This window comes from Aspergillus ambiguus, assembly GCF_047715705.1.
Source record: "Aspergillus ambiguus strain CBS 117.58 unplaced genomic scaffold BDV59scaffold_20, whole genome shotgun sequence".
NCBI classification, from domain to species: domain Eukaryota; kingdom Fungi; phylum Ascomycota; class Eurotiomycetes; order Eurotiales; family Aspergillaceae; genus Aspergillus; species Aspergillus ambiguus.
The window spans coordinates 480968-507883 of NW_027395533.1; the positions used below are offsets into that span (position 1 = coordinate 480968).

The 26916-nt window shown below is 47.9% G+C and overlaps 12 protein-coding genes across 12 annotated transcripts; 5 read left to right on the top strand and 7 right to left on the bottom strand.

Moving 5' to 3' along the window:
* Positions 1–151: 151 nt before the first annotated feature.
* Positions 152–1261, top strand: BDV59DRAFT_202870 (uncharacterized protein; the record flags this gene model as incomplete). The annotated part of the gene is made up of 1 exon (XM_073694153.1): positions 152–1261. One exon carries the CDS (start codon positions 152–154, stop codon positions 1259–1261), a length of 1110 nt encoding a protein of 369 aa, XP_073547131.1.
* Positions 1262–1498: 237 nt separating this feature from the next.
* Positions 1499–4002, bottom strand: BDV59DRAFT_193869 (fungal specific transcription factor domain-containing protein; the record flags this gene model as incomplete). Its single annotated transcript, XM_073692303.1, has 9 exons — positions 1499–1986; positions 2045–2228; positions 2301–2476; positions 2529–2802; positions 2856–3394; positions 3444–3587; positions 3693–3736; positions 3785–3850; positions 3965–4002. The coding sequence occupies 9 exons, from the start codon at positions 4000–4002 to the stop codon at positions 1499–1501; spliced, it is 1953 nt and encodes a 650-aa protein (XP_073547132.1).
* A 945-nt stretch (positions 4003–4947) lies between these two features.
* BDV59DRAFT_193870 (proline racemase family protein) lies at positions 4948–5985 on the top strand (the record flags this gene model as incomplete). Its single annotated transcript, XM_073692304.1, has 1 exon — positions 4948–5985. The coding sequence occupies one exon, from the start codon at positions 4948–4950 to the stop codon at positions 5983–5985; it is 1038 nt and encodes a 345-aa protein (XP_073547133.1).
* A 491-nt stretch (positions 5986–6476) lies between these two features.
* BDV59DRAFT_193871 (flavin-containing monooxygenase) lies at positions 6477–7913 on the bottom strand (the record flags this gene model as incomplete). Its single annotated transcript, XM_073692305.1, has 1 exon — positions 6477–7913. One exon carries the CDS (start codon positions 7911–7913, stop codon positions 6477–6479), a length of 1437 nt encoding a protein of 478 aa, XP_073547134.1.
* A 521-nt stretch (positions 7914–8434) lies between these two features.
* On the top strand, positions 8435–9594 carry BDV59DRAFT_208683 (SDR family oxidoreductase; the record flags this gene model as incomplete). Its single annotated transcript, XM_073695246.1, has 3 exons — positions 8435–8768; positions 8817–9210; positions 9281–9594. 3 exons carry the CDS (start codon positions 8435–8437, stop codon positions 9585–9587), a joined length of 1035 nt encoding a protein of 344 aa, XP_073547135.1. The 3' UTR covers positions 9588–9594.
* A 205-nt stretch (positions 9595–9799) lies between these two features.
* BDV59DRAFT_208687 (Zn(II)2Cys6 transcription factor domain-containing protein) lies at positions 9800–11328 on the top strand. Its single transcript, XM_073695247.1, has one exon. The coding sequence runs from the start codon at positions 9877–9879 to the stop codon at positions 11206–11208; it is 1332 nt and encodes a 443-aa protein (XP_073547136.1). The 5' UTR covers positions 9800–9876; the 3' UTR covers positions 11209–11328.
* A 1124-nt stretch (positions 11329–12452) lies between these two features.
* On the bottom strand, positions 12453–14169 carry BDV59DRAFT_208689 (uncharacterized protein; the record flags this gene model as incomplete). Its single annotated transcript, XM_073695248.1, has 3 exons — positions 12453–13376; positions 13591–13983; positions 14056–14169. 3 exons carry the CDS (start codon positions 14167–14169, stop codon positions 12453–12455), a joined length of 1431 nt encoding a protein of 476 aa, XP_073547137.1.
* Positions 14170–14796: 627 nt separating this feature from the next.
* Positions 14797–17680, top strand: BDV59DRAFT_208690 (glycoside hydrolase superfamily; the record flags this gene model as incomplete). Its single annotated transcript, XM_073695249.1, has 9 exons — positions 14797–15167; positions 15219–15329; positions 15394–15470; positions 15530–15637; positions 15689–15933; positions 15987–16199; positions 16263–16560; positions 16617–16849; positions 16906–17680. The coding sequence occupies exons 1-9, from the start codon at positions 14843–14845 to the stop codon at positions 17678–17680; spliced, it is 2385 nt and encodes a 794-aa protein (XP_073547138.1). The 5' UTR covers positions 14797–14842.
* Positions 17681–18600: 920 nt separating this feature from the next.
* Positions 18601–19033, bottom strand: BDV59DRAFT_180589 (uncharacterized protein; the record flags this gene model as incomplete). The annotated part of the gene is made up of 1 exon (XM_073690080.1): positions 18601–19033. A coding segment is annotated over one exon (202 nt), but the record flags the coding sequence as incomplete, so codon positions are not given.
* Positions 19034–19070: 37 nt separating this feature from the next.
* BDV59DRAFT_180591 (uncharacterized protein) lies at positions 19071–20301 on the bottom strand. Its single transcript, XM_073690081.1, has 2 exons — positions 19241–20301; positions 19071–19192 (listed from the first exon to the last, which is right to left on the bottom strand). Exon 1 carries the CDS (start codon positions 20202–20204, stop codon positions 19242–19244), a length of 963 nt encoding a protein of 320 aa, XP_073547140.1. The 5' UTR covers positions 20205–20301; the 3' UTR covers positions 19071–19192; position 19241.
* A 2594-nt stretch (positions 20302–22895) lies between these two features.
* Positions 22896–24113, bottom strand: BDV59DRAFT_180596 (uncharacterized protein). The gene has a single exon (XM_073690082.1). The coding sequence runs from the start codon at positions 23908–23910 to the stop codon at positions 23077–23079; it is 834 nt and encodes a 277-aa protein (XP_073547141.1). The 5' UTR covers positions 23911–24113; the 3' UTR covers positions 22896–23076.
* Positions 24114–25023: 910 nt separating this feature from the next.
* BDV59DRAFT_208693 (S-adenosyl-L-methionine-dependent methyltransferase) lies at positions 25024–26713 on the bottom strand (the record flags this gene model as incomplete). The annotated part of the gene is made up of 4 exons (XM_073695250.1): positions 26086–26713; positions 25897–26026; positions 25393–25841; positions 25024–25337 (listed from the first exon to the last, which is right to left on the bottom strand). Exons 1-4 carry the CDS (start codon positions 26381–26383, stop codon positions 25024–25026), a joined length of 1191 nt encoding a protein of 396 aa, XP_073547142.1. The 5' UTR covers positions 26384–26713.
* Positions 26714–26916: the final 203 nt, after the last annotated feature.

Genomic DNA, 26916 nt, shown 5'->3' on the forward strand with positions numbered 1-26916 from the left:
TATATTGTACTTAGAGCCAGCGACATCTACATTCATGCCTGAGAATTCCAGTTCGCTCGTACAATATCTCTAAATCCTTTTATCTTACTGCAGATTAGGGTGCTTCAGAATCTGATAGCCCAAGACGCCCAAGACGTGCAAACCAAGCAATATGCGATATCTCAGCAACGATACTGTTCATCAACTATTGATCAATCTTCGAAAGGATGAGATTATAAATTTCCGAAATATCATCGAGCAAACATTGGCCGACTTTTCTACTGGACGCGAACGTCATTATCAGCCGGATCCGAGTGCCGTAACTCGCCCCAATGGTCAACGGACTCTTTTTCGGCCCTTTACTTCGGACCTAAGTGTCGGTGCGAAGCTCGTCGTTGAGCCTCCACAAAAACCAGATGGCAAGAAGGACCCTCTACATGGCATCTTAATCTTGATGGATGGCCAAGGAAATCCGGCTGGCGTGTTAGCTGCTGAGGAAGTGACTGGCTATCGGACCTCTATGAATGTCATGATACCTTTCTCCTGGCGGAAGCATGTTGAGAACATTGTCATCTTCGGTGGTGGGATGCAGGCTTTGTGGCATACTCGACTTATCCTCGGATTAAGAGGATCTGAAGTCAAAATTATTACATTCGTGAACCCCTTTAAGGACCAGGTTGATACTTTGATTGAAACCATATCGAAAGAAAATGAAGCTCGGTGGAAGTCAGACTGCTCATTCCGCTTTATTTGCACCTCTGTATCCGATTTTCACGAACAAATTGGCGCTTGTCTGAGCAATGTCGACTGTGTCTTCTGCACCACTCCTTCTCGAAAGCCACTTTTCCCTGCCAAGTACTTGACCAAGCGGGGAAGCAGCGACCGACAGCCCTTGGTCTCAGCCATTGGCTCCTGGCAGTCAGATATGATAGAGCTGGACCCCCCATTGCTGCATCATGCCATCTCCAACCATACTGGGTACAACCCTTTGACTTTCCAGGACAAAGGGGTGGTGCTGGTAGACGATAGGGACTACGCACTTGAGAACTCAGGGGAGGTTGTTCAGAGCCAGGTCGCAACCCAAGACATGGTTGAGCTGGGTGAGATACTTGCCCTGAAGGACGGAAAGATTGAGCCCGTTGGCAATGAGCAAATTTGGCGCACAAATAGGTTCATCTCGGAAGGCTTTGTTGTCTACAAAAGCATCGGTGTGAGCCTCACTGATTTGGCGGCAGGAAATGCGGTTTTGAGTCTAGACCAGAGGAAGCAATCCCACCTGTGATCATTATAAATCAGAATGTTTAGTGATTAGAATTTGACAAAGTGTAGTTGACAGGGCTGTCTCTACCTGGGAAGAAAAGTGACGTTCACCTTTTACATAGAAGCCTCTTACGATAACTATTTAGCAATCGAACGTGTCTGCCAGAGAAAAAGAAAAGATCTGCTGAAGAATGTTGATATTTACGTCTTCATGAAAACAAAATTAGACATAACAGATTAGATCCCCTGCCTGAGTAGGCTACCAGATATTATGACTATCCATCGCAGTGGAGACCCATTCTGCATCATACAATTCGATGGAGTCCGCCATAGCCATCATTTCAGCAGATGTCAACAAAGGCCCAAAGACACATTCAGCAGCCGAGGTGGCTTCTTCAAGTAACGGCGGGTCATGATAAGCACCTTGATCAGCGGACGTAATAATCTCACTTTCTAACGGGGATGGTAGCTGGGGAATTGCGTCAAGGTGTTGGACAACTGCACTCGAACTCTGTGGCCCAGAGTCGACGTGCAAGATGGCATGCAGAGTCTCCTCTAGTTGCTGTAGTTCGGACCATCGAAACCGGGCTACCTCGTTCCCAGCTTCAACCAACTCTTTGAATATGGCATATGCTTTCTCAAGCCATCGCGAATGGTCATCTGTTAATTTATTGTCGATTGCTGGGCCCATTAGGATTACCACTGTGGATATAAAAATTGACTCCAGATCGAAAGTAAGGAAGGTCTCTGGCATCCGGATTAGGATTGCGATTACCTATCGGGTAAAAGAGTGGGAGGAAGTTACCAAGAAGCCCTTGGGACTTTAAACCATGAAGAATTCGGATGGTATGCTGCGAAGATTCAACGCACATCTTAATCAAATTCCAAAGATTCCGGGATCTATGGAGGAACCGAACACATGTTTCTGGAGACTCGAGTCGTATTTTTAGAAAGCAGAAAAGCAACGGCCTGGTAGCCACGATCACACACTACGTTGCGGCAGATGATAAGCTGCTGACCTTTTCAATCTCCCTGGGTGACTACAGAGGGCGAAAACTCACCTGTTGGTAAAAGAGATGTAGATATGCTGATGTTCGAGAGAGTCCATTATCTGTTCCTTCTAAATACAGAGGAAACGACTTATGAAGCTCATCTGCCTGTCCTGCTAGATTTGATAATGCACCTTTGGTACTCAATAAGAATGTCCGGTTAATTCGCCCGTCGATTGCATATACTGCTGTCGATATTTTGAGTAGATGTCCCAATATTATAATTCTAAGGGCTCTTACTGCTGTTGATATCAGCAATGCTCCGACTTAATTGGATATGCATGCCAAGTGCTGTAATTGTTGTCGGTGAGCCCACGGAGGCAGGCAAACTGGTTTGGACGAAGCGGTCATCGATAGACTGGGGAAGACCTTGTATAGACGTCATATGCCGGTCTAGAATATAAACAGTCCACCAAATCTTCCGGCATCTCTCGACAACATCCTGTCCCAAGTCCGTGACTGGCATGCACGTGTGCATACCATACGCCATAGCCATTCGCATTGCCTGACCAATCTGGCCTTGGATTAGCTATTTTACGGCAACCAGGACGTCACAGGACACGTTACATAATTGTGAGCTGGACTTCGACAGTCCAGTGATTGGTAAAATATAGCTATGCAGCATAGAATCTCGGTCGAAGCCATTGGCGACGAGTAAAGAAGGTTGTGGTCTGGCAGGATGTGCAGAGCTTTGACAAAATAGCTGATCCCCGATGGCTTCCTTTCTTGCCTTTTTGGTTGAACGAAGGTTTTTCCAAACGCCAAGATGAGGAGGAAATGAATGTACCACAGGCTCCTTATTCTTTTTTGGCCATTTTCTGAGTAGAAAACGTGTAGTGACCTCATGAAATCACTTTCGTCGAATAGGTGGTATAGCTGTCCACAACGGAACTTGACTGTATTGATCAGGTAGAGCGCATGGTCCAGGCTTGGAATGACGGGATTCTCCGGGATCTGATCTATGCGCGATCCATCCCAGGCCAAGTCATAAGCGGTGCCCTCGAAAATCAATGCTTCCGTCGGTAGGGGCTCATTGTGGACATGCTGGTGGGTCAGGCTGAGCACACGGCGAGTGAATGACCAATTCGAAGACGTTCCTAGATAATCTGAAATAATCTCAGATATGGCCGTTACAAGGAGCTGGCATCGACTCACACATTCTGCCATTTCCCGGAGACATGAAAGCGGGCGGTCCGGAAGCTAACGGATTTACCAACCCAGATTCAGGATTGTCGTCTTCCTGGACGCTATAGTTATCGCCATGTGGATTTTCAGCCAAATCTTCCTGATCAGTGGGACCTGCAACAGGTTAGCGTCGGTTAGGTTGCCAAAATACTAAGATCAAGAACATACGAATTTGGTTATTAGGGCTCAAATTGTGATGGGTGTGATAACAATTCTCACGTCTTTCTAACCATGCAGCCCTCTGCTGCAACTCTGAAAGGTACCTGGCTATTGTCAGTCAATCGACATCGGCTAGACTTGGGTTGACCAACCTCCGTGTCACCAGGACTTTCTGATCCATGTTATTGAACATGCAAGTCAGATCCCGCTTGCTACAACTGGAGCATGGCTGTGTGCCGGAGCACTTGATTTTTTGTCTCCGGCATCGCACACAGCTGCCAGAGAGATCATTAGTTATAGCTGTATTTGCATGCCTCCTCGATGCCACTTACACATTAGCCGACCTTTTCCTTTGCTCCGAACCTGCCATTGGAACCCTTGTCGTTGAATCGGAGCAGCAACTCGTTGGAAATAGAAAATGCAGAGTCGACCGAAAAAAGTTGGAAGACACTGTGATGCTTATCAGGGGGGTTTCTTATCTTCGTAAACAAGCGGGGAACACATTGCTACCCCCACATATCGGCATTTCTCCGTTCTAGGCATTATTGGTCTCCTATCAACATTACAATAATCTATCTCTATACTCTCGTACTTTCCATCGTAGATCTATAAGAACCTTATTAAACTATAAGTGCAATCACATAGACAGCCTTAGCCTCATTCAAGCATCCGGTGCTTATCATGGTCCGCATATAGGATTAATCTAGGATAGACCGAAAAGCAACATTTCATTCTCGCAATAGAAAAACGCTCTTCATTGCTTCGTGCCGTGTATTATGTACAAAGGGGGGGTTAGATATTGCTGTAGACTCCAGGGATAACAGCATTTCTTATGACAGCGTGGCCACATGGAAACCACTTGGGCGCAATCCCAATTCACATATGACTGGTATCATGATGCTTGAACAAACTAAAGCCTGACTGCTCTTGCGTTTGAGATAACCGGTGTTCTCGGCAAGGCTGCCGACGCATGGCGTGTAATATCGCTTAGCTTCCCGAACGCAGAGTTCCACTTCCCCGCATCTACCCACGAGGGCATATGTAATTATTGCCCGGTCATCATAATACAATGCACATATTTCCCATTCATCGGTTATAGTCAGTGCGTCCCTTGCCTAGGGTGCAAAATACGTGAGTCGGCTACGCTGCCGGCTGGGGGCTGTCTATCTTTCTCTGCCGCAGGTAATATGTTAACTAGCTATGCTCCTCCATCCAGTGCTATAAATGGAGCCATAGATAGTGCTCGAACATCTGGCTAATCGTACCGCCTCAACTTCCCACATAGCTGTGTATGCTGGTCACGTCTACCGCAAAAATGAAAATCGCAAGATCTATCAATGTCGTCGGCTGTCACTGCGCTGGCGAGGTATGCGATGTGATCGTCGGGGGAGTTTTGAACCCTTCCGGATGCAACACTATGTACGAGAAGCTTGTTCATTTTCGGGACAGAGAGGACCATATACGCCAGCTCATTATGCAAGAACCCCGTGGACGCCCAGCAATGTGTCTTAATCTCGTCTTGCCGCCATGTAACCCCAAAGCTGACGCCGGGTTTTTAATAATGGAGAGTGACGAGTACCCACCCATGTCTGGAGGCAACACTATCGCCACTACAACTGTTCTTCTAGAGACAGGTATGGTACCAATGTTGGAGCCTGTCACCAAAATAGTCTTGGAAACACCGGCAGGACTGGTGCCTGTCACTGCTGACTGTGAGGGCGGGAAGTGCAAGGCGGTCGCGTTTGACAATGTGCCTTCTTTCGTTTTTGCCCTAGATTACAAGGTCGACGTCCCTGGGTTGGGTATCGTCTCCGTCGATATTGCGTGGGGCGGAATGATATACGGGGTTGTCGATGTAACTTCCCTCGGAATTAGTATCAACAACCAAAATGGGCCGAAATTGATCGATTATGGAGAGCGAATCAAGCAGGCACTCCAACAAGCTTCGTTCATCCCCGTCCACCCAGAGAACCCAAGTATCAGAGGGGTCAGCATCCTTGAATTTACCGAGCCCCTCCAGCGAGACACCATGGAGGCTGTCAATACCGTTGTGGTTTCTCCCGGACGGTTCGACCGCTGCCCATGTGGCACGGGTAGCTGTGCGCGTATGGCTGTGCTGCACGCTCGTGGTCAGCTTGCAGTTGGCGAAAAATTCCACCATCGCAGTATCATTGGGAGTACTTTTGAGTGCCACATCCGTGGTACGCAGAAATTAGGGCAATTTGACGCTGTCCTGCCGACGGTCAAAGGGAGTGCCTGGATCAATTCATTCAAGCAAATGGTCTTGGATCCTACTGACCCCTGGCCGATGGGGTTCAGAGTTGGCGATCAATGGCATGTGTCACAAGAGTGACAGCTATCGCTGTTTTTGAAATATCTCTCTTAAAAAGAGATATGGTTCTGATGTATTTCACTCATTGTTAGCGACAAGTGGGCGAATTCGAAGCTAGTTGTTTTGATTCCAAATGCTTTATGAACACAGTGCTACCCAGTCATATATATACTTGTAAGTCACTAAGGCCGTAAGCCCCATACCGTCAGTTGAGTACTGTAGATAGTAACCATTAGAAAGATGTAAATACAAATGTTTCCATATTTCCCTAGCACATCCTTTCCCTAGCACATCCGCATCAAGATAGGGGTTGTTGTCCACCTTTTGGTTGTGACAATCAAGATTTGCAAGGGGATTTTTTATACCAAGAATGGATTTCCACATATACTGATAGTCCATAGCCTCTTACATTGTGGAAAGCAAAGAGAAAATTCTTCACATGTGCCACAACGCTCTCGGAAGCAGAGTATTCACCAGTCTGGATTCAATAGACTAAACGTAATGGACAACAACTAAGAAAATACGAGGCCGTTTTTCAAATTCCCGAAGATAGAAAAGTACAAGTCGGAAAAATAACCAGTACGTGATACCCACGGGCGTTGCCTCGACGCTTTTGGTAGATCTCTTGCTGCGCGCTTGACGTAAGTAGACTTGAGGTCCATGACCGCCCGGTTATCCAGACGGGTACAATCCTCAAGAGTAGGAATAACAGAGACATAGCCACTTTTTTGCATGTGCTTCAATATCCTACAGCTGAGTCCCATCGCAATATCTGCCCCCAGTGTCCAGGAAGCATTGACAAAGCCCATGACTAGGATAGCATTTGGCAAATCCTGAAGCATGAGCCCATTCCACATGTACTTCTCAGCCGGGTCAAACTTCTGTCCATGAACGTAGATTGGTATGCCACCGAAGAACTGCATCCGCAGGCCAGTTGCGGTGACAATCACATCTGCGTCGAGTCTTTTGCCCGACGTCAGCTCGATACCACCCTCGTCAATCTGATCAATTATCCCTGTCTCCACTTTCGCCTTGGTGGAGTTCATGGCTTTAAAGAAATCGCCGTCTGGACAGGCACAGAGTCTCTGTTCCCAGGGATTGTAGCGAGGCTTGAAGTGCGGATCAAGTGGGACTGTCGGAGGAAGCTGAGTTTTGATCCCCTGTTGTAATAGAGATCGGGCGGCATTTGGGAAGCTATGGCAGAACCGATAGAAGAGCTGAGGCACTATCAAGTGCCACAAGCGACGAAGATAGTAGGTCACTAGCTTGGGAAGCAAGGTGGTCCATAGGGAATTAATTTGACCATTGGATATGGAGGCGAGATATGTTGGGCTGCGTTGCAACATCGTCACTGATTCTGCATCCTCTGCCAGCGACGGGACCAGCGTCACAGCCGTCGCACCACTGCCAATCACAACGATCTTTTTGTTGATGACATCAAATTTCTCCGGCCAGAATTGAGGGTGGATGACGGCGCCTTTGAAGTTTTCTAGCCCGGGAATAGTAGCATCCAAAGGGCTGTAGTAGTCATAGTAGCCGGTTGCAAATACAACAAAACGTGCACTCAGCTGCTGGATGTTACCATCATGATCTATGTCCAGAATCCACTGAGAACCATCCCATTTAGCCGAGTTCACGCGGTGGTTGAATCGGATATGTTGCTTCAACCCGTGAGCGGTTGCTGCGTCATCGAGATACCTCAGAATGTCTCCCCCTTCAGCTATGGGGTTAGGCTGGTTCCAGGGAAACCATTGAAAGCCGAAAGTATACAGGTCCGAGTCCGACCGTATCCCAGGGTATCGGAAGAGATCCCAGGTGCCTCCGATACTCTCCCGCGCTTCCAGGATAGCAAAGCGGCGGTATGGGAACGTGGTTTGTAGACGATATGCAGCGTTGAGACCGGATATTCCTGCCCCAATAATAATAAAATCAAATGAATTGAGAGACATTGTACTCAAGATATGGATATTATCAGGGTCTTTCGTTTCTATCACTTTCGACGAGTGGAAGGCTAGGGGAAATATATACTTTTCTGCTGGATCCGACGACGAACAAAAACCATCTCATTCAGGTGGATCCAGGAATCCCTGATACATCGTCCTCATCAGGCGATACCGAGGTGCAATGAAGGATTATCGGTTACTCCCGTACAATCTTAGCCCTGCACCGCCGACTCTCAAAGTCATGGCGGACGGGGTGGCTTCATGTCTTCCCGATGCGGTAAAAACCCTCCGCCGACGCTCCACAGGAAAGCCAGGTAACCAGGCACGCGGACACGGACTCCTCCAAAATATATTTAGTCAATAAATGGACTGACAGCTGAATGGAAAAGGTTGCGAGGGATCATTGCGCGTGGAGCCGATGATCAGGAGAAGGGCGGAGTCGTATTAATGCTATAAAAGCGGCCAACAACCACCTGCGTAACTAGTACTGGTCCTCACACAAGAAGCATCAGCGCCACCGAATGACCATGTTAGCCAACAACCTTCTGCAGTTTTGCCTGGATAAGGCCCAGGCATTCCTTTCCCAACTGCCACCAAACGTCCATGACCATCTGTCACGTCCCCTGGTGCGGAAGACCATCGCTTTCGTAACGGCCCTCCAGCTCCTGAGAGGTTTAAACCGTTACCTTTCCCAGAGTGCACAGAACAACTGGGTCCGCACCCGCCCGTGGAACGCAGCAAGGGAACTGGTGCTACTCACCGGTGGAAGTAGTGGCATAGGAAAGCAAATTATGCTTGACCTGGTAAAGCTCAACGTGAAGGTCATTATCTTCGATGTGCAGAAACCAAATTTTACGCTACGTGAGTGAGACCGACAGCTTGAGGAGCAATTGCTGACATTAGCCACAGCGGAAAATGTGTTCTCCTACAAGGTTGATCTCACGTCTTCCGCCGCGGTGAAGGAGGCTGCAATCCAGGTCCGAAGAGAACATGGCCATCCTACAGTCTTGATCAATAACGCTGGGGTTGGGTTCGGGGGAACTATACTGGAGGAACCGGAGGAGAAAATCCGGCTGACTGTCGAAGTCAACACGTTGTCGCATTTCTGGACGGTGAAAGAGTTCCTGCCCAGCATGGTCAAGAACGATCATGGGCATATCGTCACCATTGCCAGCATGGCAAGCTTTGTGGCCTTGGGGGAAATGGCTGACTACGGCGTCTCCAAAGCAGGAGCGTTGGCCTTCCACGAGAGCTTGACCCAGGAGATCAAACACTGGTACGGCTCAAAGCGGGTGCGCACGAGGTAAAGCCAGCTAAGACCCCGATAACATGCACTCATTTCTGGCCGTAAAAAAGCTAAACAAAAGAAACAGTATCATTCATCCCTTGTGGGTTCAGACTCCCATGATTAATGACCTCGTCCAAAATCGCGCGCGCTTTGGGCAACCTATCATGACACCCGAGAAAGTGTCGACAGCAGTCATCGCACAACTTCTTCGGGGGAATGGGGGTCAAGTGGTGGTTCCTGGATCATATGGATTTGCTGCAATGTTCCGGGGACTTCCGAGCTGGATCCAGGAGCGTTTACGAGACAATTCTTCCCGACAGTTCGTGAGATTACGGCGTTGGGAGCGGGAATCGGGTCAAAACTCCGATGGTGAAAGACGCGCGACAACCTGAACCTATGTGTGCGTAGTTTAGGCAATGTTGTAACTTCACAATGATTGACTACAATTGACCGAAAGATAATCCTGGGCTTGCCTTAGGGTTCAATTCCCCTCACGCTATTCCGTAATCTGCTAAAACCCTCCGCCAGGCGGCGGCTCCACCCTCTCCACACTCTTGCACAGACACGGTCCCCACGAATAGCCTTGGCAGGGTTAATGGATTCATGGGAAAACGTGTCGCTGCTCCATCCACTTACTGACCTGACACAACACTCAATCATGGGATAGACATAGGGCCTACGATGCAGCAAAAGGCTTGCGATCGGTGCTATGAGCGAAAAAAGAAGTGCTTGTTTCGTAACGGCGCTTCGGTCTGTGTACGATGTGAAAAATCGTCCCTAGCCTGCACGATCTCTCGACTGCGTCCACGGGCGGGCCGTCCACCAAAGCAAGGGCCTATGGATCTTGGGAATGGCTCGTTGGGGGTATGGGACTACGCTCTGCCAGAGAGCGGAGCAGATGAGAGCTCAGCGGACAAGCATCAATGTGAATCCCCGACGATCACTTTTCCGGACCTGCAGGTGAAAGATTTCCATCTGCTTGATATCTATATGTTTGGACCAACATTCTACAGAGACTTCCAGAGTGCCCTGGAGTACTGTCATCGTCACTCCACGGACCTCTTAGACGAGATTTTCCTCGCTCTCGAGAGCTGTCTCTCGTGGGCGCGGGTTGGGTTGCTCTCCGCGGACCAAGTGGATGTCAGGAGTGGTGCCGTATCTGTTGGAAAGCTGCGGAACGCAGTAATTTCTAATGCCCATGATGCCCTCGCTGTTATGTTGCTCGGACAAGCACTAGCCGCTTTCGATTCCTTAGTCACGTCTACGGGCACGATATCAATCCTGCGGTGCTCACTGTCGCTGGTCCAGCCGTGGTATTCGGATATTGCCCAGACGCAATTCCTAGAGCCAATTGCAATAGCACCTGTGTTTTGGGATACGGTTTGGTGCCTGTTGCATCGGGAAGTCCCGGTGATCCGGCCACTCTTTAATCGGGTGGGAATTGTTGATCGAGTGGCGGGCCTCTGCACATCTCTGCTCCCGATTCTATACGACTTATGTGTCATCAGCCAGCAACAGAAATTTGGGCCAACCCAGGAAGACATGCTGGATAGGATTGAACAGGAGATCCGCGGATGGTCTCCCGATGACTCTAGCCTATCGCTGGACAAGTACAGTAAGATTGAGATTTTGTCGATCCGCACACAAAGTACCATGTACCAGGCAGCGGCTCTCCTCATCATTCACCGACTTCGCTGGCCTCTCATGTCTGTCGATCGAACGGCAACTGCCCTTGCGAATGATATCTTTGCCGCCAGAAACAATTTCTTCGCCGTTGCAGGAGCCTCAGCGAAGCTGCAAAATGCTTGTTTCCCCATGTTCCTAGCCCTTTTGGAAGTTCCAACTGCCCCCGAAGATATTTGGGAGAGTTCAACGTTGCTACAAACTCGACCGGCCTGCGTTGATCGTCTGTTTGCCTTTAACCAGTACCTTTGGGAACAGCGGCACTCGGGATTCAATGGCTCACTCTTTGATTTGATTGCGAGCGGCCCGCAATTTGTTCCGGTTCCGTGAAGATGCAAAATTATACACGAAACAATATATAAACCGTTAGTCGGATGGAGGTATATGAGCCCGGGCAGTGCTCTACACTTTCGCGGGACGTGGCCTGCTTTATCCGAAGTCTTCAGAGACATGAAATATAATATAGTGCGATTGCTACGTTCCAAACATAGTTAGATAATGGTCTCCAATTAACTATATTTGATTCCAATAAATCATGAATGGTATGCTATTGTGGATCTTATCTACGATTAAATAGTATGCTGGGGTTGATCGTTCCAATTTACCGTTACAAACCTAACACAAAAAATGCCGACATTGGTTCATTTTAACCATCGCAACAGTCTATCGGTGTCAGCTGAAAGATTGCAGTTCAGCTACTACAGGTTGCTTGGTGATGCGGTAATATCCCAGGCCTTTCCGCAAGCCCGCGAGTATTCATGTCACGGTTACGACTGTCTAAACTCAATGCGAAGCAAAGCTAATAATGAAAAGGATGATAAGGGCAACAAGGACGCTAGGAGAAAAATCGAAAGACAGGGTGAAGAGGCCACACTGTGAAAGTCCAATCTACTCTGCTATCAATGCGATCCCCTCTTACTACAAAAAGACGCTCGAAATGAAGTAAAAAGACTCGTGGTAACAGCGCAAAAAGTACAGAAAGTGTACATTAGCAAAGATGTGTCGATGTATAGTATACCCCTAGATCCAAATTCCAGATTTCTGGGGCTCAATCGTGAGCTTGAATATTGAACAAACAGCGCAGACGGTATATTTTTATACAGGGCCGTTCTCGCAGTCCATGGTTGTACACCGCCGAAGTCATTGATGACAATAATTCAAATGACTACTCCTACTCTGCCTAAATAGGGGTTTTATGGTGTCTTCTTTTTGTGCCTTCGGTCAATGCATCCGCCCTTTAAAAATGAGAAAAGGCAGATAGTGCGTCCATATTACTAGCATTTTAACATATACCGTGACAGTCTCGTAGATATCAGTGTATCCTTTCCATCCTCTTGCCAGGATATCCTACTACCAGGATATTCACTAGTTTCATCACTCCTATTGTGTGGCTTCAGGTTTCTATATCGCTGCGGAGCTTTACAGATAGCCAGCCTTTGTGCATATCATAGATTTGCAGTAAATCCCATAAGACTCATGTATCTTTTCCAACCATTATTGACCTCTGCCTCATGTATAGTAGTCTAAATCTGGCTGTCTAGGTTCGATATATAGTAGTGTCATATCTGGTCCACCTACCAGCCAACTCGACCGCTTAACTTGAAGTAACCTCGTTGCAGAGTCTGGAATACCTGGTCAGGGTCATACTTGCGCGAAATGTCTTTCAGGCGATTTAGGTTTTCGGTCCCATAGCTCTCCAGCACGTCTTGGAATCCACTGGCGTAATTCATATAGAGAAAAGGCTCATATAGCCCCGTGGCGTGAGTTCGCACATTAACACGATTGATCAGGTTCGTAATAGACCGGAGAATTCGCATATCATCTGCAGAGTCCTCCCATCGAAATGCAAAATTTAGGATCATCAACGGCTGAGCACCTCCGCCAATCCCCATCGGATTCCCTCCATTTTTCTGCATTTGACGAAGGATATCTGTCGTGAAGACCTGCAAAATACATCGTGCCTCAAGCCCCGTCAGGTTCCCAAGCTGACCACTTTCCTCTAGAAAGACGTCTTTAACGAATCCCGCCAGTTCGCGGTTTAATTTATACGTTACTGTCCAGTAGGTCTGCCGGTGACCGTCTGGTTGACCTTGGTAGTTTATCCAGCTGATATTGGACTGGCGATTAAGCGCTGTTGTATCTGAATAGTGATGGGCTTGATTCAAGGAATTGAAAATAGGGGCGTCCGGTTCGGGCTCGGTGTTGTACAAGTCAACGGTCGCATGATGCTTAGCTTCGGTATAGTAAAGGGTGGTAATCTGATATGCAGACGGGTTATCCCCGCCCCGAAAGCCAATGTCGACGTAAGCATCGAGCAATGCCTCCACCTGGTCAATGGTGTAGTTCCGTATCCCACCCCACATCATCTCATGGTGGATGGGCTTAAAATCAAAGCGAGTGATTATGGCAAAATTGGAACCGCCGCCACGAAGAGCCCAGTGGAGGTCTGGGTAGGAAGAGGCGTTCACATTGACAATTGAGCCATTGGAAAGTACGGCCTACATGTTATATGGAACGGCTTAGCAACACAAAGACACGGAATTTTCGGGGTGCGCCGTACCTGATAGTTGACCACGTTGTCGCACGCAAGTCCATGGTAGCCGGAGAAGAATGACAATCCGCCTATAAATGCGGTTAATACTTCTGGTACTATTAGCTTCATTTATTTCGGGGTCTTATGTTACCTCCCAGTGTCAAACCCCCAACCCCAACCGATCCGGTTCGACCGCCAGGAACCGTCATGTTATTTTTTTCGAGTTCACGGTACACATCGTACCAACGATTCCCTGGACCAATTCTAACGAGCGACCCATTACCTATCAAAGTTATCTCGTTCAGAAGTTCAAGGCTAATCGTGAGGCCTCCACGAATATTTGATGCACCTCCGAATGTCGCATGGCCGCCACTCTTGACCGCGAATGGGCAACCTTCTTTGCTAGCGAGGCGAACAGCATGGGACACGTCTGTCTCATTTTGAGGCTGAAAGAAGCAGCTTGGATTCAAACTTGCTTGTTGGCGAGCGAAATATGTAGACTGTTGGGTGCTATATCCCTCGTCGTTTTGGTAAAACACGGTCCCAGGCCGCGCCCGAAAGAGCTCGTCGCACTAGAATCGTATCTGAGTAAGCCCTGAAAATATGGAGTATGTATAATTGAATATAGAACATGAGAGACCAACCACTGTCTTGCATTGCTGTATAACACACTCTTTTTTCATGGGGACTTTGGCACTACGGTTCGATGACAATAGGCTCTGGAGATGCCATGGCCTGTCTTCGCCAGATAGGGCCATCGCACTGGACGTAACCGCCCAAATTGCAACTTCCAGTAGAATATGCAGCGCTACCATGGTCTAATGGACGACCGCTTGTCGGGTTACTTTCAAACTTACATATTCATACAAACAGTGAGGTTAGCTACCTGACTTTATAACAATCGCACGTAGCAGGCTATCAGCAGGCTACCAGCAAGGGGCCCTATGACGCTGTATACGAAATATCTACGGATTTGTGGCGCATTGCAGGATCCCACCTCAACACGTTCAGAGAGCCTCATTTTGATTTCCTGCATCACTGTACATCGTCGATATTGGTAAGCCCCTAGAAAACTCTAGGCCTATCGCCAGAACCGGGGATTGAAATTATTTCAACCGGTTTAATTGCATGTTTCCCTGCTAAATATGCTTTTAAGTGGACCCTCCTTCCCATTCAGGTATTTTCTAAGCTATATGCGGTGTCATCGCTTTACCTATTTTACTGGTATGCGCCAAGTTTGACTCGATGATAAAGTAATGCCGTGCTCTCATTGATCAGTTGTGAGACAATATCTGCATGAATAAAATCTAAATTATTCTTCTAGGGCGACCTAAACACCATAAAGATTGTAGGTTTTCCCACGGTCAATAGCCACCTAGCGCCAAGGTCGGTTGTCTTCACTATATCACAATAAGTCTACCTATATTAAAGATGAGATTTGGTACTCATGTGGCTGTCTGCCTGGCAAGCTACAGCTCAGCTGTTTCTGGTGCCTACAGCCAGTCGGTGTTTGGCGCATTGGATGAGATTCCTCCGCGCAATCCGCCGATCGTTAACCCAATTCGAGCCCCTTACCAAGATCCTAAACAACCAACCTGGTTACGAGTCGAGGACCTTCTATCCAGAATGCCAATGAGGGAGAAGATGGCCCAGTTGATGCAAGGCGAGCTCCAGAAGTGGGTGGATTTTGAAACTGGATCATTCAATATCAGCGAGATGAAAGACCATATGTTCTATCATTCAGGAATGCTGCGAGGTATGGTTTTCTGAGACAGCCTTAGCAGTTGATGCTAACATACCGAATCAGTTAGTCATCCTCTGACGACTGCCGAAATTTCCTACCAGGGTGCACACCTACTTCAAGATTGGATTATGAATGATACAAGCCTGTCACTTCCTGCTATCGTGCAAAGCGAAGGTGTGTAATGTGACGGCTCGCCGTCACCCACTGCATTTATATACGCATATACTCATTGATGCAGGTCTCCATGGATTGGGTGTTCCAAACGCTACTATTTTCCCGTCACCCATTGGACTTGGCGCTTCTTGGAATCCTGAAGTATGCACATCTAACATCATTGGCTTATGACTTGGGATGCATTGTCTAATTGAACGTAGCTTGTTGGACAAGCAGCACAGATTATTGGGCAAGAGGCACGGGCACTAGGAATCACCCAACTCTTTGCCCCATCGGCAGATCTAGCTAGGGATACCAGGCACGGAAGGGTAAGTTGTACCTTGATATTCTCATGGATAGCTTGTCTGACGACTGAACAGGTTGAAGAGTCAATGTCGGAAGACCCCCATCTGGCGGGTGAGATGGTGGCGCAATTTGTGAAAGGGCTTTGGAAATCCAGAGTCGCTGCCATTGTCAAACATTTTGTGGCATTTGGAAACTCCGAGCAAGGTATAAACATGGGCCCTGTACATGGGGGCGAACGAGAATTACGTACGACCTATCTGCCTCCATTCCGAAAGGCCGTCGAAGCTGGTGCATTTACGGTCATGACATCGTACAACTCGTATGCAAGCCAGCCTCCGTGTGCAACAAGCTCTGTTATTAACTACAGATCAGATATGATGGGATACCGTCGGTGATGAACAAACTTATACTCACCGACGTGCTTCGCGGCGAATGGGACTTCCAGTACTGGACAACTACCGATTATGGCGCACCTAATCGTTTGTGCACAACCTTCAAAATGTGCAACGATAATCCTATCGACGCCGAGGCAATTACCATGAAAATCCTTCCGGCTGGACAGGACACTGAAAGCGGCGGGTCTTTGTATGTTAATCCTTCAACCTTTTATCGCTTGTGTCCTACAGTGGCTAATTTCCAACACGCCAGTAACTTTGACAAGATCCCTGACCTCGTAAATGACGGTAGTCTACATATTTCCTTTGTCGATGAGGCCGTACGACGCGTCCTACGGGCCAAGTTTGATATGGGATTGTTTGAGGACCCATTTCCCGCCGCCGCACCAGAAGACTGGCCGAACTTGATACACACCGACAAAAGTCTCGAAGTGGCGAAGCAATTGGATCTCGAGTCAATTGTATTACTTGAAAACCATAACAACGTCCTGCCCCTGAATAAAACTATTGGCAGCATTGCAGTCGTCGGGCCGTTTGCTGACACCGTTAATGTGAGTCCAATCTCCCCAATCATCTATACTGCTTTTCTGGCCACTGAACACTCCAGTACGGTGATTATACTATGTCACGCCCCCGCGGTGTCACCCCACTCGACGGGATTCGTAGTAGGGCTTCGCAGAAGACCAAAGTCAGACACGCGAAAGGGTGTGAAGCCTGGAGTAATGATGAATCGGGAATAAGAGAGGCCACCGAACTAGCCTCCTCTTCAGATGTCGCCATAGTAGTCGTAGGGACTTGGGCACGCTCACTCGAGGGCCAACATAACGGCTGGAATGCGACGTATGTACAATGCCATTTTCACGGTATACCATTTACAAGCCTGCTAATCATCGAAGTACCGGAGAATCATATGACACCAACCATCTTGGACTTTTTGGTGCACAAGGAAAACTTGTTCAGCAGGTTGCCCAGACGGGTGTACCAACAATTGTCGTGTTCTCCTCCGGAAAACCGATTGCGGAGCCATGGGTTTCTAATACAACAGCCGCCCTTCTTCAGCAATTCTACACCTCAGAAAATGGAGGAGAGGCACTTGCGGATGTTCTCTTTGGTTATTACAACCCAAGCGGAAGACTCCCTCTGACCTTCCCGCGTGATGTTGGAAGTCTTCCTGCGACATACGACTATCTGGATTCTGGTCGCGAGGTGACTAAACCAGGTCACGTCAATAATGATGGAAGCATTGACTTTGGTCACACCTACGTGACTGGATCTCCTATGCCGTGGTATGAGTTTGGCTATGGACAGAGCTATTCATCATTCGAGTACTCGAAGATTGAACTGAGTAATCAGCACGTTGAAAAGACCGATAACATTAGTGTCAGTGTGCAGATCAAGAACACCAGCGATCGGGATGGGATCGAAGTCGTCCAGCTCTACGTCACAGACCCAGTTACCTCTGTGGTCACACCGAATAAGCAACTTAAAGCCTTCAAGAAGGCTTTGGTCAAATCAGGGGAGACTACCACGATAACATTAGAATTGGCCGTGAGAGACCTTGGTCTTTGGAATCAGGATATGCACTACGTCGTTGAACCAGGCGAGTTCGTCGTATTTATGGGAAGAAGTGCTGGGGATTTGAAGCAATCAGCCTCGTTTTATGTGATGTAGATCTTCTATGACCGTCTGGAGCATAGTGACTGAATATCTAACGTGGATTGGTAGAAGTCAATTAGAGGTCGAAGCCAATTCCAGAGAGTATTTTTCTGTTTTTACCCGTGACAGCATATGGCACCCAATAAGCCGCAGAATAACCGTTTCCCAGCGAAACATTAGTATTCTAGAACGCTCTCCAAGCCATCTCTAGGGCTCAAATCGCGACAACTAGATAATTAACGTAGTGTGCTTGGTACACAAGGAAAGGTAATAGATTGATATTTAATGGAGCTCGCTGGCAATTGAAACAGAACAAACTGAATACTACCATAATACTACATGTAGCAGTCTAATGGCAACATCCTGGTCGACAAATGTATCCTTTCTGGCTGAATATTTGTACATACACATAGCGATATCACTATGTGACCTTTAACCTATAGGTGGGTCTTCATTCTCATGAGACATAATATTTATCCCAGTGGGATGATATCTACCTTCAATGGGGCCAGCGTGAAATTAGCACCTTATTCCACTCCAGCTTGCCATAGGTGGGAGGAGGGACTCGGTTCCTATTCTGGGTGGTGTCATCTGGATGAACTTCAGTGATTCTCCTAAAAAGGCCTGTTTATCCTTTTACCTATTTCATCTGAAATTGTATTGAAACTCTTGCGACATACATACATAAGAACTTGCATAGTAATATGGTGTTGCAAGAAATGGCTATTGAAAAATTTCCAAATTCCAGATCCGGCTCATTGTTCTGGTAAAACTCGAATATGGTGATACCTACACTCCTATGTCCAGATTAGATATGAAATAGGATATGCCCGCTTTACTCCTAATATATATGCCAAAAAAGCCTTGATGCATGGCCGAAAGAGCGTACAGCAAAATGTACTACATAAGAGCGCGGTTACGGCGCTTATCAAACCTATACTTCTCAATCAATATAACCCCAACCAATAGTAATTCTGAATACGCAGTGGTCGACTTTTAAAGTCGATGTCGGTATACTTTCGAGTTGAGAGACTTACATTTCTACTTTCTATATTTGAATACACCCAGATACACTAAAAAGCGAAAGATATATTCTTGCCGATTAATATATTGCTCTTTAGCCTTAGAATACCATGTAAGGACCCTACCTTCCAAGGCTTAGTTTAGCGGAACGCACTCCGGGTCGCTCGCATCGCCCCAGGGAACCCGAACACCAGTGTCTCTCAGCTCACGGTCCAGCAGATAAATACCCAAGCCTGAGGCCTTGGACACTCGCACCACCTGTTGCAATATATCTCCGAGATCTTTAACATGCTTAGACCCCGAGATAAGTTTTTTTCTGAACCATATCAACCAGCGATGCATCGGCTACCGCCTACCCCCCCCCCCCCCCCCCCCCCCCCCCCCGGGCCCCCAACCGGCGGCGAAACTTGAGAGACGCCCCAGGTCGTCTAGCAGCCATTTTTCTGTGTTGAACGCTTCTTTGCATGGGCCCACTGCGTTCGCAGGCCGTTTCACGGGGTGTGGCTAAATAGATTAAATTGCTAAACCCTTGGATTTCAGTATTGAACCTACTCTATACAATGGCCGCTGCCATGGCCACGGTCTGGACGTCGAGATTGAACAAGTGTATCGCGGAAATCAGAACGATAACCTCCCAGTCATGGCCCATTGTGCCCAGTAGCCCAGATCCCCAGAACGCAAATCGAAACGCCTTGGTCATACTCATCGACGAGTTGTGAGCCATGATTGCAACAACTTCTCGAGTTCGCCCAGCAGGCTCTGGCCTGCTTTGTGACGGATTCCCTCTCTCCTCACTCGAGGCGCGAGACATACGCACCAGCTTCCATCCGAACGAGTAGATATCCAGTTCCTTAATTTCTTTCCCGTGGCTGCGCCGCCACTCAAACTCCTCTTTAGTTGCCCCCTTTCCCCTACCAACTACACACGAGAACGAGAACGATGGTTCCTTGTGATACCTGCGGTCGGGGTTACCATTGAACTCCACCACGACAGGCCCCTGCGATTCCCTCCCCGGGTGCTGTGGAATGGTGATTACACAGGGACGCTTTCTCCCCGTGATGTCGCTCTCGAGAGTAGCCAAATTCGTGTGCTTATCACTTGGGCCGTCATGAAGAACAATGGACTGGCGGCTTCTGAACATATGAGTGTGGGTCGATACAGCGAACAGCATTTCCTCTGCGGAAGGGCCAAGGAGGACTGTTCGGGTGAGCTTCCATTGCCAGTATCCGTTCAGCGCTGGGGGCACCTTGGTTGTGGCCGGTTGAACTGTGGCTGGGCCACCGATGATACTCGTATATTCGGGAGGCGCATACGGGGGAACCGGCTCTGCCTCGTTCACCGCATAAGATGGGGGTGGCTGGGGGAGCTCTTGATCATCATCATATGACGAGGGTTCCTGTCTCTCTGGTACCTCGACAGCGACTTCACTAGGTGGAAGGCTCATCTTGACTGTGACCGTCGAAGGACTGAAAGGAGGGACGAAGTATCGGCGAATGCAGGAGTTCGCTCCATGCATTAGCGTTCTCCCGGGGGGCTTTAAACGTCTTATCCAGTTACGGAGCTAGAGGGACTCGAAGCAGAAGGTCACGGCCGAACTCGTTGGTGTTCCTTGGGGTTTGACCAAGTGGGGGCCGTAGAGGCTGTAAGATGCATCCGCGCCATTTCGGTTTAGCCGATCGCAATGAGATTATCCCTATTCCCTGTGCTGTCACATAGTGCGCCCGAGCCAGAATGGCTGCTTTTTCCCACTCGAATCAGGATTGGAAAAAAATGCCTGACAATGCGGGATCCTGTGACGGCGGTCGGAACACTTCCGGCATTAGCCTGTGCCTCTCTCTCCCGACTTGTCAGTAAAAGCAGAGGAAATTCTGACGCGAGCCCTCAGCGCTAAGTGAAACTAAAATGGCTAGTATTATGGTCAAAGAGGAAATCATCAGCGGGATCACTCATGTCCCACATGTTGGCTGACAGATCTGGCGGAAAACGCCGAACTGGTCTTGGCTTTGTGGGTGCCAACGCAATATCAACACGATTTCTTAGATGAGTAAAATAAAGAGGTTCAATGTTAGAACATGCTTGGTTCAAGTCTGCCTTAATGGTTGGACTTTTTTTTGCACCGCCTAGTTTGAACATTCTCATTTTCATATTTTATAAAGTAGTGAGTAATCGCTTGTAAAGTATTTAGGAAATACTCTACTAACAAGAAATGTAAGTATAAGGATCATACTCAGCTTCAGATTCACATTTTAATAAACTCATTATACAACTCCAGAGTGGGCTTCCTTAATTTCGTATTCTAATAGTGCAAAGAATCTACTTTGGCAGGTAAGAGATCCCGTCAGTCGGGTGGATAGGACACAATTGTATTACTGGAAGACTGATTCTTGATCGCCCTCTCTTCTAGAGGGTCCTAGAGACCCCTACTATTCAAATACAGTAAAGAATAACTAGGTATTTTGTAATAGGGCATCATCATAAAGGAATGGGCATTAATAGTCAGGATTCTCGGGTACTTAGCCCAGGTCACTAAGTAGATGAGGGCATCGCTCCTTGTCCTTTGGCTGTTTAACTCTAACTTTTCATTCGTAGCTTATCATGTGAGGCATTCTTATTAGTGATGTCCTTGAGAGTGTTACTTAGCAGGTTATCTTGTAGTTAGCCGTGATCCTTTGGTTTATGACGTAACCAGACGGCGCAGGCTAGTCCATTTATTGATCACCGGATATCTCTTTGCCAGTTGCCCAGGCAAACCCCATCACCTAATTGCTGGCCAGAAATTGATTTCTCGATAGGAGGGTGCAATGTCAGACTTAAGTAGACTCAGCCCAACCTCTGAGAGCTAAAGTCTTCCTGGGATATCCAATTTCTGAGGGAGACTATCCTTACGCTTGTACCTATGTCAGGTACGGTGTAAACAGTATCCCTATTGGCCACGTACAGTCCAAGTCTGTGCCTAGGGTCTCGGCCCTATGTTGGCTCGAATTAATCGCCCGTGATATCTTGTGCATTAGCGGAATTCACGCCACTTGTACTAAGTTGAACTTTTTTTTGGGTGGGGGGGAGGGGGGGAGGGGAAATACGACGTACGCTTATGGCTTATAAGGATAATCTACACCAGCAGAATAATCTGTCGCTTAAATGACTGGCTTAACGTTCTATTTTATCGATTATTGGTTTGGTTAGCAAGTTCTGGCCTTCCTTTTGTGATCTGCATGGCTACGACACAGACCTGCCATATCTGATTATTCCTATCTCGGGTTGGAAAACGCAGGAATCTTTTTTACTGCAAACAGCCGCGAGTATATTATATAGTGGTAATGACATTCATGGCAACGCGCTATTGTTACTTCATTACAGTACAGTATTACTAGTAATTGAAATCACCATCGGTCTAATTCCTGTGAAAGCGTCCAATTCGTGGACGCTCGTGGACGCTTGAAACCGCCCAAATGGCGAATTTGTTCGCCTAGACCATGCATGGCGACAAGCTAGATCGTGTGGCTCTGCATTAGGATTGTAGCCCCTTTCGATCGCACATGTTCCATCATTTGCCTAAAGCCTAGATATAAAAAGGAACTAAAGACTCAGCATGTTTGTGAACACTGTATATTGCCGGCAACAACAGCACTCTGGTCGATTATCTTTCTAATAGTGGTATCTCATAGTTCCCGAACCCTTCCAAAAAGTGTGTTGTTTTGTCCCTCTAGATATAGCAATCTTCTGATGAATCTTCATTAACATTCCATAACAGTTGTTTACGAAAGCAGCGCCAGCCATGAGTCATAGTTCTGGCAGATCAGGGTTTTGTTCCAATCCAGCATGTGGCCATCCCAATGGCATTCACAAATATGAGAACTTGTCGTGGTGCCAACTGTCGTGTCCAGTGGAAAAGGTGCACTGTCCCTGGTGATTGCAACCGGCTCTATTACAGGGTCTGCAAAGTGTGTCATGCTCACCCAGGAGGCATCCCGAGTGACTGGATTTCAACCAGTAATATTCCGAAGGAGACTTTGTGAACTTGATTGATGACGCGATTTCTGGTAGAGACAGCCGAGAATGGGGCGATCACGTATATGAATATGTCAGGCAATCATATTTTTGTGTGACCATAAAAATCTCTACCCAAGCTACTCCAGTGATATACGACCTGATAGTTAGACGATTGTGTTGGGTCAACTGACAGCATTAAGCCATGACTTGAGCCGATCCTCGGAGTTGCCGATCGGTCCTTGCAAATCTCGATCATCAGTCTCATCAGCATCCACCCCATTTTCGTCGTCTTCCCCATATTTCCCTAAGCCAGTCGTCTTGATAGATACTCTCCGGCGGTAGGCCCTCTCCACCGACAGAGAACCATCGAAATATATCCAATGAGGCTTCCCGGGAAGCTATTTGGTCAAAATCAGTTCTCGCAAAATCCCTATATGCTTTGGTGTCGAGAATGTCGAAAAGATCCTTAGACAAAACGTCGGCTGTTCCGAAAACCCGCGGTCCTGAATCGTAGTGCCGTCTTCCAAGTACCAGTCCCAATGATCATACTTGTACTCATGTCGAGGGCACTCCAAGTGCGCCATGACACGGAGTGCACAATCTTTTATCAAAGATGCCCCGCAGGGTGCCCAAGGTGTGCTAGGCCTATACTGATAGCACAGATCGTCCTCCTCAGTTGAAGGGAGGTGCATTAAACGCCAAACATCTGCTCTCAAGATATATTGGGGGTCTTCGCAAGTGTAAGAGCCTGACCCTGCAACGTCCATGAAGCTTTGTGGACATCCAGTCCAGGGAAAGGCGAGCGGATCAAGGGGAGGCCGGCCACTTCTTACTCTATAAAGTATTTCTGGACCTAACCCGCTTGCAACAGCTCCAATCCAAAGTGCACTGAAATTCGGTTGGCGGATTGTACCAATAAAAGCAAGGACTTCTAGGTCACTCCCTACCACGGTGGACGTCTCACCTAAGACCTCATTAAGGACTGGATGTAGCCATGGACTGACAAGATTGCAGGGAATATCATGCTCCCAAAATGCGCCACAGAAAGTAGATATCATCACTTCAGGGCTGCAACTCAAAGTCATGTAGTAAGGCAAATCTTCTTTTAAGCTCACCCATACCGGCGGAATGACCTCGATAGGAGTATTGGTCTTTTTACCGCGAATTTCTCGTGGAAGAGGTAATTTGGCAGATGAACCATAATATTTATGTGTTGGAATTGTTAAGGCCATCGCAAGAGCAATGAGAAATTGGCTATGCAATCCGTGCAGACGTGCAAGTCCAACAAGAGCCTCGAATGCTCTCCCTGAGGATAAGGGCGTTAGGTCAGAAGATGAAGACGACCTCTTGTATATGACTGAAAAACGAGTTTCGCAAGTGCGAGAAACCGACCACGGGGCCAAAAAGTCCCTCTTCGGGGTTCTTTTCACTGTAGCTTTCCATCCTTCATCTTGAGCTAGTATTACGGACCACCATCGAGCCACACTCTCGTCCACCTCTCCAACATCGACAATATGGACTTGTGAGAGATATGATAGGCTTTTTTCGTTGTATCCGGCCTCGAAACTAGTGTATCGCATAGAAGCGTCCTTTCCCCGCATTTCAACAAGCTGTGCAGATAGTACATAGCACCAGCCAACTGCAAGAATTCCCAGATAATTGGGTCCGGTGGCATTCTCATCTCCAATTACTAGGTTCACGGTGTACAATGTAAGCAAGTGTGAGCCACGAAGTAATAGATAAGCTGATACAAGAAATGCCACATTGCGAGATTCCAAGAATGATCTGGAACGTTCCAAGAATATAGCGAATAGCTCGAGGGCTATTTGTAAGTTGGGTCATTGTCTTAGAAGAATCTAGATCATGGAACGATGCCTTGCTACCCATAACAGCAGGCCCTGTTACAATTCCCTACAGGATGGCCAGGCATGACTCATTATTAAAGCCACAGGGAGCTTGGGTAAATATTAAACAAACGGTATCAACCGTGAACGACATAGCACCCCATATTCCGCACGCCCTTTACCCTAGATTGGACGTCATAACGCACGCCTCTTGCGCAGTGGTAAAAGTATGCTTTCTAAGATAAAGTGGCGTCCTGTGGTTCGCAAATAGGCGGTTGTGAACTCTACGCGCAGACGGTCGAACAGTCATATTCTAAACCGTAAATTTTGTGATACATCACCAAGTCAGGCCGCGGTATCTCGGGAGGAATATTAGCGCGATCCTGCGAGCCTGCGTGGTGTGCGCGGATAACTGCAGGAGGTGGCGCAAAGTTCCGTACCATGTAACTTCCAAGTTGTAGCACCTAATCTATCAAAACCTTAAATACATCCAGCAGGAAGCTACGCGACCTCTGCCTCAATGATCATCTCGTATTCTTGGGGGTCAGGCCAGAAGTTGACGATCTTGAAACCCGAGTCAGTCAGCAGGTTCTCCCATGCACCTTGGGTTCTTTCTGAAGACGATAGCAACGACATCATCTCGACGTCCATCGTAGTTTGGGCGATACTGGCTCCTGTTGGTGGCACAACAACTTCGTAGATAAAAAGCTTGGAGTAGCCCTTTTTCATCGCGTTCCTGGTGTTTTCCAATAGTTGCTTGGCCTTGTGATCGGGCCAGTCGTGGAGGACGGCGTGCAGGAAATAGGCACGGCTCCCTGCATCTTGGATGTCAGATCACGGGCCTACAATTTGTTGGGTTCTACCTCTCACCTGTCACAGGCTGTGGTAAGAAAAAGTCGTGAACCATTGCAGTGATCTTCTTGTCGACATTGGCTTTCGCAATTATCTCGGGAAGATCTTGCAGAACGAGCGAACCTGCAGGAAGGTCTGGGTGCTTAGCGAGGACGCGGGAAATATCAATGCCGGTGTTTCCACCGACGTCAACAACGAAAGGAGACCCATCGTCTAGTTTGGCACCTTCGAGCAGTCTGGTTGTATCATAGATCTTGGTCCATGGGGTCTTCCATGTAGTCCAGGCTTCCATATGACCAGTGAATGCCTCATAGTGGGAAGGACTCTTTTGTAAACGACCAAAGAAGTTAAGCCCATCTGGGTCAGCATATGTGTAGTTGTTCACATTGACATCTGTCGGCTCCATGTAAGAAATCTTGGCCAGATATTTTGGCAAGTTGTGACCGGCCGCAATATATTGGTTTGTCCTGCGTAAACTGTCAGTGCCGTGTGTATATAATCAATTGACGAGGACATGCATACGCGGCTTGAAGCGAGGCCCGCACCTTGGTGCGCTCATCACCAATGGCATAAGAGAACGCAGTCGGCTGGAACTTGTCTTCTGCCGTCTCCTCAACAACGTTGAAAGCGGCCAACAAACGGAAGAGTCGACCTGTGCATGTGGTCAGCATTAATGAGCTGAAACGCACTAGCGGCTGGATAAATCCGTACGAAGCAGGTTATGGTCGACCGTAGGAGTCGTCAGTTTGACCAGATCGCCGATAGATCTCTCACCACCTCCCAAATCGGTCCATGATTTCCAAAGTCCGAGATCGATGCAGGTCTGAATGGCTGCAAAAACGACCGGGTGTTCGAAACAAAAGCCCCAGGCACGCTCATAGGGGGTTTCCAGGCGGGCGAGCAGTCGACGGGCAGCAGCACGGACCTGCAGGCGCTCTACCTCGTTGCCGAACGCCTCATGCTGGACTGCATCAAGGGCGGCAATGATGTTCTGAGATTGGGACGGCATTTTTACCTGCAAATGCAATGATTCGGATGTCGGGTTGAAGGAGTGCAGTACAGTCTTGGGATCCTGAAGACGGTTGTCCTAACTCTAAGGATAAAGATATATATGCTCGGTTTCGCCCTCGCCAGAAGGTTTCCAACATCGCTGATCCTTCAAGGGGGAGAGAGGGGTTCTTCCCTCTACCCAGCAACGCTTAGACCAAGCCCATCCTGCTGAGGGTGTGGAGGAAGCTAGTGAGCGCTGTGCCGAAGAGACCCTTCCAATTGACCTGTTGGCTGTAACTACTCAGTTTAGTACTGTTACCAGGATCCAATCTCACTATACGAAGTGGAGAAAGTGGGACGTGAAACTATGAAGCGTCATATGGAGGAGGTCTGTGTTGCCTAAAAATCTCCTCTTCATTAGTTTCCGCCATGGCGGGGAGAAAAGCTGACAGAACCCAAAATACGGATCTGTGGGGGTCGTGCAACGACGATCATCTACATGTACAAATCTTCAGAGTCCGATCGTCGTTAGCTTTGTTGCTTTTCAGTAGA